The sequence below is a fragment of the Salmo trutta genome, chromosome 31 (assembly GCF_901001165.1).
Source record: "Salmo trutta chromosome 31, fSalTru1.1, whole genome shotgun sequence".
In the NCBI taxonomy this organism is placed as follows: domain Eukaryota; kingdom Metazoa; phylum Chordata; class Actinopteri; order Salmoniformes; family Salmonidae; genus Salmo; species Salmo trutta.
Window position 1 is genome coordinate 24,289,950 of NC_042987.1, and position 12,416 is coordinate 24,302,365.

The 12,416-nt window shown below is 42.2% G+C and overlaps 1 protein-coding gene across 7 annotated transcripts in view; it reads right to left on the reverse strand.

Annotated features, from left to right (window-relative positions):
• Nucleotides 1-12,416, reverse strand: part of LOC115169808 (nuclear receptor coactivator 2) — a 66,940-nt gene that overhangs the window by 42,845 nt on the left and 11,679 nt on the right. For all 7 annotated transcript variants that reach the window (XM_029725779.1, XM_029725775.1, XM_029725778.1 and 4 more), the window contains exons 2-3: nt 6,580-6,690; nt 5,884-6,056 (exon numbers count right to left, since the gene is read on the reverse strand). In XM_029725779.1, coding sequence (XP_029581639.1) covers nt 5,884-6,056; nt 6,580-6,671 — 265 coding nt within the window. In that variant the 5' untranslated portion in view covers nt 6,672-6,690. The remainder of the gene's footprint in view (nt 1-5,883; nt 6,057-6,579; nt 6,691-12,416) is intronic.

Sequence of the window (12,416 nt, forward strand, 5' to 3'; positions counted from 1 at the left end):
TGCTCAATTGGATTCAGGTCTGGGGAACGGGCGGGCCAGTCCATAGCATCAATGCCTTCCTCTTGCAGGAACTGCTGACACACTCCAGCCACATGAGGTCTAGCATTGTCTTGCATTAGGAGGAACCCAGGGCCAACCGCACCAGCATATGACCTCACAAGGGGTCTGAGGATCTCATCTCGGTACCTAATGGCAGTCAGGCTACCTCTGGCGAGCACATGGAGGGCTGTGCGGGGGTTAACTTCTTTGGGCTAGGGGGCAGTATTTTCACATCCGGATAAAAAAACGTACCCGATTTAATCTGGTTACGACTCCTGCCCAGTAACTAGAATATGCATATAATTATTGGCTTTGGATAGAAAACACCCTAAAGTTTCTAAAACTGTTTGAATGGTGTCTGTGAGTATAACAGAACTCCTATGGCAGGCAAAACCCGAGAAGATTTCATGCAGGAAGTGGCCTGTCTGACAAGGTGTTGTTGTTCTTGCTTCTGTTTATTGAAGAGTCAGGATCTTAGCTGTAACGTGACACTTCCTACGGCTCCAATAGGCTCTCAGAGCCCGGGAAAAACCTGAACGATGACGAGGCAGCCTCAGGCTGAAACACATTATCGCCTTTTCCAAGTGGCCCATCAAAGGACAATGGAATTAGGCGCATGCCCGATTTGACCCCGTGCAGTATTTTCCTTCGGCTGTTTAGCTAATTGCAGATTCCCGGTTGGAATATTATCGCTTTTTTACGAGAATAATGGCATAAAAATTGATTTTAAACGGCGGTTGACATGCTTCGAAGTACGGTAATGAAATATTTAGAAATCTTTTGTCACGAAATGTGCCGTGCGCGATCGTTATTTACCATTGGGCTAGTGTCTAGAACGCTGATGGAACATAACTATGGATTATTTGGGACCAAACCTACATTTGTTATTGAAGTAGAAGTCCTGGGAGTGCATTCTGACGAAGAACAGGAAAGGTAAGACCATTTTTGTTATAGTAAATGTGATTTTGGTGAAGGCTAAACTTGCCGGGTGTCTAAATAGCTAGCCCTGTGATGCCGGGCTATCTACTCAGAATATTGCAAAATGTGCTTCATCCGAAAAGCTATTTTAAAATCGGACATATCGAGTGCATAGAGGAGTAATGTATCTATAATTCTTAAAATAATTGTTATGCTTTTTGTGAACGTTTATCGTGAGTAATTTAGTAAATTGTTAGTAAATTCCCCGGACGTTTGCGGGGGGTATGCTTTTTCTGAACGTCACATGCTAATGTAAAAAGCTGTTTTTTGATATAAATATGAACTTGATTGAACAAAACATGCATGTATTGTATAACATAATGTCCTAGGTGTGTCATCTGATGAAGATCAAAGGTTAGTGCTGCATTTAGCTGTCTTCTGGGTTTTTGTGACATATGCTAGCTTGAAAAATGGGTGTCTGATTATTTCTGGCTGTGTACTCTGCTGACATAATCTAATGTTTTGCTTTCGTTGTAAAGCCTTTTTGAAATCGGACAGTGTGGTTAGATTAACGAGAGTCTTGTCTTTAAATAGCTGTAAAATAGTCATATGTTTGAGAAATTGAAGTAATAGCATTTCAAAGGTTTTGAAAATCGCGCCACAGGATTCAACTGGCTGTTACGTAGGTGGGACGAATTCGTCCCGCCGGTCCCATAGAGGTTAAACAAGGGTTAAAAGTTAAACAAATCAAAATATATTTTAGATTTGAGATTCTTCAAAGTAGCCACCCTTTGCCTTGACAGCTTTGCGCACTCTTGCCATTCTCTGAACCAGCTTCACCTGGAATACTTTTCCAACAGTCTTGAAGGGGTTCCACATATGCTGAGCACTTGTTGGCTGCTATTCCTTCACTCCGCGGTCCAACTCATCCCAAACCATCTCAATTGGGTTGAGGTCAGTGATTATGGAGTCCAGGTCATCTGATGAAGCACTCCATCACTCTCCTTCTTGGTAAAACTGCACTTGAAGAAACGTTCTTGAAATCTTCCGCATTGACTGACCTTCATGTCCTAAAGTAATGGACTGTCGTTGCTCTTTGCTCATGTGAGCCGTTCTTGCCATAATATGGACTTGGTCTTTTACCAAATAGGGCCATCTTCTGCATACCACCCTTAACTTGTCACAACACAACTGATTGGCTCAAATGCATTAAGGAAATAAATTCCACAAATTAACTTAAGGCACACCTGTTAATTGAAATGCGTTCAATTTAAGTCTTGCCATAGACATTCAGGCCGATTTAAGTCAAAACTGTAAGTAGGCCACTCAGGAACATTCAATGTCGTCTTGGTAAACAACTTGTGTATATTTGGCCTTGTGATTTAGGTTATTGTCCTGCTGAAAGGGGGATTTGTCTCCCAGTGTCTGTTGGAAAGCAGACTGACCAGGTTTTCTTCTATGATTTGTGTCTGTGCTTAGTTTTATTCCGTTTCTTTTTACCCTAAAAAACTCCCTAGTCCTTGCCGATGACAAGCATACTCATAACATGATGCAGCCACCCCGCTTGAAAACATGGAATGGTACTCAGTGATGTGTTGTTGTGGATTTGCCCCAAACATAATGCTTTGTATTCAGGACAAAGTTTTTCTTGCAGTTCTAGTGCCTTATTGCAAACATGATCCATGTTTTGGAAGATTTGTATTCTGTATAGGCTTACTTCTTTTCACTGTCATTTAGGTTAGTATTGTGGAGTAATTACAATGATTGATCCATCGTCAGTTCTATCACAACCATAACTCTGTAACTGGTTTAAAGTCACCATTGACCTTTATCCATAGGTGCTCTTCTTTGTGAGGCATTGGGGTTGAATCTGTGTTTGAAATTCACTGCTCAACTGTGTGACCTTACACATAATTGTTTGTGTGGGGTACAGAGAGGACGTAGTAAAAAGAAGAAAAAAAACCACATTAAACCACTTATTACAGCAAATATGCACATTTTTACTCCTGAACTTATATAGGCTTGTCATAACAAAGGGGTTTAATACTTAGACTCAAGACATTTTAGCTTTTCATTTTTAAAATTAGTAAAGAATGTCTAAAAAGATCATTCCATTTTGACATTAATAGGGTATTGTGTGACGTCTCAATTTAACACATTTTAAATTAAAATCAATCCTTCTAGTGTATGTTTAAAAGTTATTTTGAAAGAATCCAATATTAAACGTTTCTTTTTCTGAGTTTTAAAAATTAAAACCTTTGCCAGCAGAATCAAGTGATTGTAAATTATGTTGAATCTGTCCCATTCACTGTGTTGATGGTACTCATAAAAATGACGATAACTTCAGAATTAGCAGAGCCCACTTGTAGAGTATATTGTACCAAAAAATATATATGTCTTAATGAACAAAATCAAAATGGGTAGTTGATCAAATATTTTTTATGATGAATAAATGAACGTGAAATGTTTTATTTGAGAATCAAGATGCACTCCATATTTTAGAGCACACTATACGGAGGATAATGACACCAATATGTCTATCACGTACAGAACACAGAGTCTTGCAGGAGGCATGTATAAGTCTAAAAAGAGTCCTAAAAAATGGCCTTGTATCATGATTTTCACAAAAATGGTTTGTGAAACATATGTAATAAGCATTTCAAAACATCTTTCATCACAATTGAGATTGTGAGAATTGACAGAATAATCTGATACCAAAAATATATTTTCCGCTGCCATGGAATCGCCCATACAGTTGAAGTCGGAAGTTTACATACACCTTAGCCAAATACATTTAAACTCAGTTTCACAATTTCTGACATATAATCCTAGTAAAAATGTCCCGTCTTAGGTCAGGTAAGATCACCAATTTAATTTAAGAATGTGAAATGTCAGAATAATAGGAGAGAATAATTTATTTCAACTTTTATTTCTTTCATCACATTCCCAGTGGGTCAGAAGTTTACATACACTCAATTAGTGTTTGGTAGCATTGCCTTTAAATTGTTGGGTGAAACGTTTCAGGTAGCCTCCACAAGATTTCCACAATAAGTTGGCTGAATTTTGGCCCATTCCTCCTGACAGAGCTGGTGTAACTGAGTCAGGTTTGTAGGCCTCCTTGCTCGCAAACGCTTTTTCAGTTCTGCCCACACATTTTCTATAGGATTGAGGTCAGGACTTTGTTGTCCTTAAGCCATTTTGCCACAACTTTGGAAGTATGCTTGGGGTCATTGTCCATTTGGAAGACCCATTTGCCACCAAGCTTTATATTCCCGACTGATGTCTTGAGATGTTGCTTCAATATGTCAACATAATTTTCCTCCTCATGATGCCATCTATTTTGTGAAGTGCACCAGTCCCTCCTGCAGCAAAGCACCCCCACAACATGATGCTGCCACCCCCGTGCTTTAAGGTTGGGATGGTGTTCTTTGGCTTTTTTTTAACCTTTATTTAACTAGGCAAGTCAGTTAAGAACAAATTCTTATTTTCAATGATGGCCTAGGAACAGTGGGTTAACTCAGGGACAGAACGACAGATTTTTTTACCCTGTCAGCTCGGAGATTTGATCTTGCAACCTTTCGGTTACTAGTCCAACGCTCTAACCACTAGGCTATAAGCCTCCCCCTTTTTCCTCCAAACATAACGATGATCATTATGGCCAAACAGTTCCATTTTTGTTTCATCAGACCAGAGCACATTTCTCCAAAAAGTGCAATCTTTGTCCCCATGTGCAGTTGCAAACCGTAGTCTGGCTTTTTTATGGCGGTTTTGGAGCAGTGGCTTCTTCCTTGCTGAGCGGCCTTTCAGGTTATGTCGATATAGGACTCGTTTTACTGTGGATATAGTTACTTTTGTTCCCGTTTCCTCCAGCATCTTCACCAGGTCCTTCGCTGTTGTTCTGGGATTGATTTGCACTTTTGCACCAAAGTACGTTCATCTCTAGGAGACAGAACGCGTCTCCTTCCTGAGTGGTATGACGGCTGCGTGGTCCCATGGTGTTTGTACTTGCGTACTATTGTTTGTACAGATGAACGTGGTACCTTCAGACATTTGGAAATTGCTCCCAAGGATGAACCTGACTTGTGGAGGTCTACAATTTTAGCTGATTTCTTTTGATTTTCCCATGATGTCAAGCAAAGAGGCACTGAGTTTAAAGGTAGGTCTTGAAATAAATCCACATGTACACCTCCAATTGACTCAAATTATATCAATCAGCCATCAGAAGCTTCTAAAGCCATGACATCATTTTCTGGAATTTTCCAAGCTGTTTAAAGACACAGTCGTCTTAGTGTATGTAAACTTCTGACCCACTGGAATTGTAATACAGTGAATGATAAGTGAAATAATCTGTCTGTAAACAATTGTTGGAAAAATGACTTGTGTCATGCACAAAGTAGATGTCCTAAACGACTTGCCAAAACTATAGTTTGTTAACAAGAAATTTGTGGAGTGGTTGAAGAACGAGTTTTAATGACTCCAACCTAAGTGTATGTAAACTTCCGACTTCAACTATATAATACAGTAGGCCGTCTCTCTCCCTCTCTCCTAGTTTCCTCTGAGTCTTACATCACATTGCTCATCATTATATAATCCAGTCAGTGAATAACAGCCTGCTTTTCATTATCATCAAGAAGTGTCTCATCTGATCTTCCACTGTGTGTGCGCGTCTGATCGGCTGTTGTCTGCCCTTCAAGCACAGACACACAACGCAGCTTGCAGCTGACTGAAATACACGCACAGTCCTGCTCGCACTCGCACACACACACACACACACACACACACACACACGCACACACACACACGGTATTAAGTGTGGTATTTTGAAGAAAGCAAGTGATTGCTGTGACAGAGGAATGTGTGTGCTTAAAATGGAGGGGAATTAACTCAATATTAGAAAAGGGTCAATGAAGTCAAATAAAGCCTTACCCTGCTCTTTTATTTGACGAATCTGCTTCACAGTTTCTTTCAAGATTGCACATTTGTCAGGCTTGACATTGAAGTTGTCAATGTCGTTGATGTTTGCAAAGATCAACTCCGCCAGTTCTTCAATGTATTTGTTTTCATGCTCCCGGTTTGGTTTTTCCGTGCTCCGCTTGGGGCTGTGGAGACAGAGACCGAGGTAAGACAACCGACAACCCAGGGCACGTGAACAACACTGGTTAGGAAAAATACTTTCACAGCAATACGTGTGGTATCTTTATCATAACTTAAGCAATATAGAAATCCTATACATGTACTTAAGATTAATAGACGGCAAGAAAAAAAAAAAACACGTCATTCTGTATTCTGTCATTGCATGATGGCACCGTATTCTCTACAAAGTGCAATTATTTTGATCACGTTCTGGTCAAAACTAGTGCACTAAATAGGGAATAGGGTGCCATTTTGAACGCAGACATGCTCTCTGTATGACCGGTGTACAACCGGACTGCTGAATGACCTTCTAGAGCTTTGCATCGGAAAGGGATCTGTAACTAAGGTTGTGTTGAGGCGTATGTGTGCACGCGCATATTGGAGAGGGATCTGTAAGAGCCCTAATCAAAAGTAGTGCACTATATAGAGGGAATAGGGTGCCATTTGGGATGCATACTATGGTTGTGTGTGTTGGACAGCTGATCTTACCTGGGCCCCAGGAGGTCCGGGCCACATTCTTTCCGCTTCAGAGACTCTCCCCTGGCAGCAGGGTCGGGGGTGTTGTCCCCCGCACTACTCATCTTCAGAAAATATCACCAACTACAGAAAAAGAGAGGAGGAGACACCATTAAGGCTCAAGCCTGACGAAGACCTTCAGGTTGAAATAAACCGCTGGAGCATTAAATCAATAAACAGGTATCTACCAATATTTTATCCATTCATTTTTTCTACCCTAGCACCTGCAAGTTACTGGATGTCTGTACAATACATTTGAAACAAGACGCCTTTTAGGACAATAGGCAACCCAGAGACTAGCTACATAATTGAATTACTTGTTACTTTTATCTCTTAGCCGCATTTTTTGAAACTGCACTGTCGGTTAGGGGCTCGTAAGTAAGCATTTCACTGCAAGGTCTATACCTGTTGTATTCGGCACATGTGACTAATACAATTTGATCATGCAGTTAAATTGAATTGCAGATATATGTTGTGGATCATCATTGTACTAACAAAATGTGTTGATAGCCGCTAGTGAACCTATGAGAGACTGAGATGGGTGTTAATCATGACTGTCAGCCACAGATCTAGTACACATCATCCCACAATAAGCTACATTGTGTGGGAAGGCTAATTGTAAGAGGTGTCAATGTTTACCTCAACATAAGGCAATTTGTGTGGCTGTGATATAGCATGGGCTTCGGTTTAACACGTCTCTCATCAAATCCAGGCAGAAGGTGGAAGAACCAAGTGTATGGCCACCTTGTGTTTCTGCCCCATTTGCAGCCGAGGTACCCCTCCCCCCACTAGTCTGTTTGTCCAAGACCCTTCACCGGTCAATGCTCTGTTTGTCAATTACAGAAGTAATGCCGCATTTCCCCCAGTGTTTTACCCAAAATGCTCAGCTTCCATCTACCCGGGCCGGCACCCGTATCTCACTGGGCCATGGCTCTGGTGGATCAGCTTTCACTTGAGTGCAAAGCCAGGCCACTGGTTCTGTTCAGCCTGCATTTACATAACAATGGCTGACTGTGAATTTTAACACCTTCTCACAAAGCAACTGTTTTGATTATGCAGAGGTTGTTGATTCCGCTCTTCACAAGTCCTCACTGTCAGCTCTAGCTATGGAAACAATTTCCCTAGTATAGTATATACACTGGTGATACAGTCGAAAAGCAGCATAAGAGCGCCTCTTAAAGGGGTGTATAACCAGGCCAGAACAATATTGGAGACTTCACCCTGCCTGTATCCCACATTGCACCCAATTCCCTTTATAGTACAGTACTTTAACCAGGGCTCTGGTCAAAAGCAGTGTACTTTAAAGGGAATATGGTGCAATTTGGGACACAGCACCTTAGTAGTCCAAACAGCGCTCTTTCCTTGTGCCCAGTACGTGTGGATGGCAACTAGGCTGACATTCAGGTCCTGCATTGGCTGATACTTGAAAAGTAACAATAAGAGATCTGTCAACAACAAGGGGCTGTGAACTATTGGTTTGTTCAGATCTCCACTTGCTTTTGCTGAAGCAGTAGCTATTCTTCTTGGAGTCCACACAAATACATGAAACAACAGTGGTACACAGAGACAAGAACAGTCACGCAAATAACTCTTAAAAACAGAGGATAATCACAACGACTGATCTGAATAGACAGATTCGTGGCCTTACAACGATGGCTGTAAGCAAAAAGCATCACAGATTTCTGACTAACTTGTGAAAATACACTTCTACGGTGATCTGTATCTACCCGGAGGACAATTTAAATAAATGAATCATAATCAATGCCCCAATTCCTGAATAAATATATCCAAAATAAAAACAGCAAAAGCATATTATGTACAGTGAGGTTTCATTACATATGCGACAGTGTGGCCACCTAGCTCGTCTTTAGGGCAGTGGTGGTGTCAGCTAGCCTAGCGTTGAGCTGATATGCTGGTGGAGCAGCAGCCTAAATTACCAACAGGCCAGCACATCACCTGATCATTACATAACACACAGCCTGGACCTGCCACTGAGCAGATGAGAGGAGTAGAGGGCCGGCTGGAGCAAATCTCCCTGCTCATCTAAATGAATAATCAGCCCACAGATCCTTACTAAGAGTACAATGGCCCCATTCGATCAGGAGGATGAGAAAGAGGGGAGTAGGAGGAGTGGGGAGAGGAGGAAGGAAAGAGGAGGAGTGGGAGGAGTCTCAATCTACTTTTTTCATGTATGCATGCTTAGCAAATTTATACAGGAAGGAATCATTAGGGCTAATCACTTGATCAGTTAAATGAGAGAGAGAGAGAGAGAGAGAGAGCGCGCTTATCAAAGCTCTCATGAAACGAAACAGATCATACAATCATCTTGAGACGTGATTATGGCAATCAACATGTTCATGTTAAACCATGCAGGGAAACATGTTTCCTTGCGCACATTGATGGGTAATTAATTACAAGACTTTCTCACTGTAAAGCTTCAACTGATTGGGCATGTATGTAAAACTGTACTGTAGGCATTAGATAACAGTGAGAATATTGAAGACATCAGCCACCGTCCCATTTAGACTGTAGCACTTTCCATGATGCTGAGAAAAGTAGCTTACCAAACTTTTGAGTTTAAAGTCAGAGCAGGTGTTTGGGAGAACATAATATTATGTAATAGAACACTATATAGCCTAACCTGTGAAACAGCCTCCGATCCTGATGAAGAGACAACAAGAGATGCCCTCCTAAAAGTAATGGTAGTACAATACAACAGAGACATGGTCACACGTGACTCTCAGTAAACAGAGACCTATAGGTCCTGGTCAAAAGTAGTGCACCACACAGGGTGCCATTTGGGACGCAACCCATTGTAAACAGCCTGCTATTTAACTGGCTGCTTGCTCTAAATGCATAGACATAGCCTACATCCTCATTCCATTACAAGGTAGCAGCTAAATGCATTCAGAAGTTACAAATCATTTCAGAATGTTGGCCATTCAGCCATTTCCAGCATTGAGTAAAATAGCACACTATGGCCTTTGACTATTATGACTTGGAGTAAGGTCTTCCAACATATAATACTTTTTCACATAAAAAAAGGGCAAAAGCCCTTTAAAAATGGTCTGATAACGTAGGAGTAACCTTAAGCCGGGATTCAATCCGATCGTGGGTTGTAGACGATGCAGCTTTTAATGGCAAATGTAGAGATTTAGTGACATCGTCTTACTCCTCCTCGAAATGCAATGGAGGAAATGGATCTTTATGATGCCTTACATGCCGACTACACCGGGTGAGAGCATCTCATGCATAGCAATTTTATCCACTCACACCAGACACGATCAGGACACACAGGTTGAAATATCAAAACAAACTGAACCAACTATATTCATTTGGGGACAGGTCGAAAGCATTAAAACATATGGCAATGTAGCTAGCTAGCTTGCTGTTGCTAGCTAATTTGTCCAGGTATATAAACATTGGGTTGTTATTTTACCTGAAATGCATAATGTCCTCTACTCCGACAATTAATCCACAGATAAAAAGGGTATATATATATATATATCAGTTGGCAACCAACTTTAAGGTGCAACTGGACCTCAGTTCATCTTTCAATAACCCACATGGGTATATGCTCCTAAAAACCAAAATCAGGAGAAGGGAGAGGCGGGACTTGCAGCGCATCAAGCGTCAAACAGAAGCGCCTGGCTATGCAGATGCTCGTTGACGCACTCGAGCAGTGAATAACACGTGTACATTTATTTTGCAACGCTCGCGCACGTAACACAACCGGTGTGGCCAGCACATTAGTCTTCCAATTTCCACAGGTTCATAACACGTGAGGGAAAGTAGGCGTAAGACATTTACATTTACATTTTAATCATTTAGCAGACGCTCTTACCCAGAGCGACTTACAGTAGTGAATGCATACATTTCATACAATTTCATACATTTTTTTTTTTCTGTGCTGGCCCCCCGTGGGAATCGAACCCACAACCCTGGTGTTGCAAACACCATGCTCTACCAACTGAGCTACAGGGAAGGCTAAGACTCTCGCTACTCCTAAGTATAAAAATGTCCTAAATTAAAAATGTAAAAAAAAATAGTATGAATGTTTTAGGCATGCTGCACAGCCTGCAAAGGTGCACAACGCGATTAAAACAATTATTATTTTATGGTTGAAAATAACACTACATGACAAGTGATTCTCCCAAAAGCAGAACAGTGGTTTGTGTTTTGATCAGGAAGATAATCCTGCTAGGAAGCAGTGACCAATCCAACTGTTCATTCTTTAAATGGCTCAGTTGATCTTTGAACTGTTTTCTTCTCTCTGCCGAAAGTGTTTTAAAATGGTTTTACTTTGGAGGCACTTGGCTCTAATTTCATTAGCATTGGATTGGAAGGAGAAGATGCTGGGGTGTTAGCATTTTGTGGTAGGCTTCATCACTGTTAATTCATCAAGAGTGTGCCTGCCTCGAGCGGTGATGGAACAATCTGTCCCAGCATGCTTTCTGTGAGGTCACCACCCTCCTGGGAGCTGAGAATGGGGCCACATCGGATCAACGCCAGATGTCATAATCAGATGTAACTGCTCTCATCATCATCATCATCATCATCACTGGAGAGTCAAGTGCTTTGACAAGAGTATCAAGGCTGGCCAGCACAACCAAATATAGGAATAATATATACTGCTCAAAAAAATAAAGGGAACACTAAAATAACACATCCTAGATTTGAATGAAAGAAATAATCTTATTAAATACTTTTATCTTTACATAGTTGAATGTGCTGACAACAAAATCACAAAAATAAATCAATGGAAATCCAATTTATCAACCCATGGAAGTCTGGATTTGGAGTCACACTCAAAATTAAAGTGGAAAACCACACTACAGGCTGATCCAACTTTGATGTAATGTCCTTAAAACAAGTCAAAATGAGGCTCAGTAGTGTGTGTGGCCTCCACGTGCCTGTATGACCTCCCTACAACGCCTGGGCATGCTCCTGATGAGGTGGCGGTTGGTCTCCTGAGGGATCTCCTCCCAGACCTGGACTAAAGCATCCGCCAACTCCTGGACAGTCTGTGGTGCAACGTGGCGTTGGTGGATGGAGCGAGACATCCACTCAATTGGATTCAGGTCTGGGGAACGGGCGGGCCAGTCCATAGCATCAATGCCTTCCTCTTGCAGGAACTGCTGACACACTCCAGCCACATGAGGTCTAGCATTGTCTTGCATTAGGAGGAACCCAGGGCCAACCGCACCAGCATATGGTCTCACAAGGGGTCTGAGGATCTCATCTCGGTACCTAATGGCAGTCAGGCTACCTCTGGCGAGCACATGGAGGGCTGTGCGGCCCCACAAAGAAATGCCACCCCACACCATGACTGACCCACCGCCAAACCGGTCATGCTGGAGGATGTTGCAGGCAGCAGAACGTTCTCCACAGCATCTTCAGACTCTGTCACGTGCTCAGTGTGAACCTTCTTTCATCTGTGAAGAGCACAGGGCGCCAGTGGCGAATTTGCCAATCTTGGTGTTCTCTGGCAAATGCCAAACGTCCTGCACGGTGTTGGGCTGTAAGCACAACCCCCACCTGTGGACGTCGGGCCCTCATACCACCCTCATGGAGTCTGTTTCTGACCGTTTGAGCAGACACATGCACATTTGTGGTCTGCTGGAGGTCATTTTGCAGGGCTCTGGCAGTGCTTCTCCTGCTCCTCCTTGCACAAAGGCGGAGGTAGCGGTCCTGCTGCTGGGTTGTTGCCCTTCTACGGCCTCCTCCACGTCTCCTGATGTACTGGCCTGTCTCCTGGTAGCGCCTCCATGCTCTGGACACTGCGCTGACAGACACAGCAAACCTTCTTG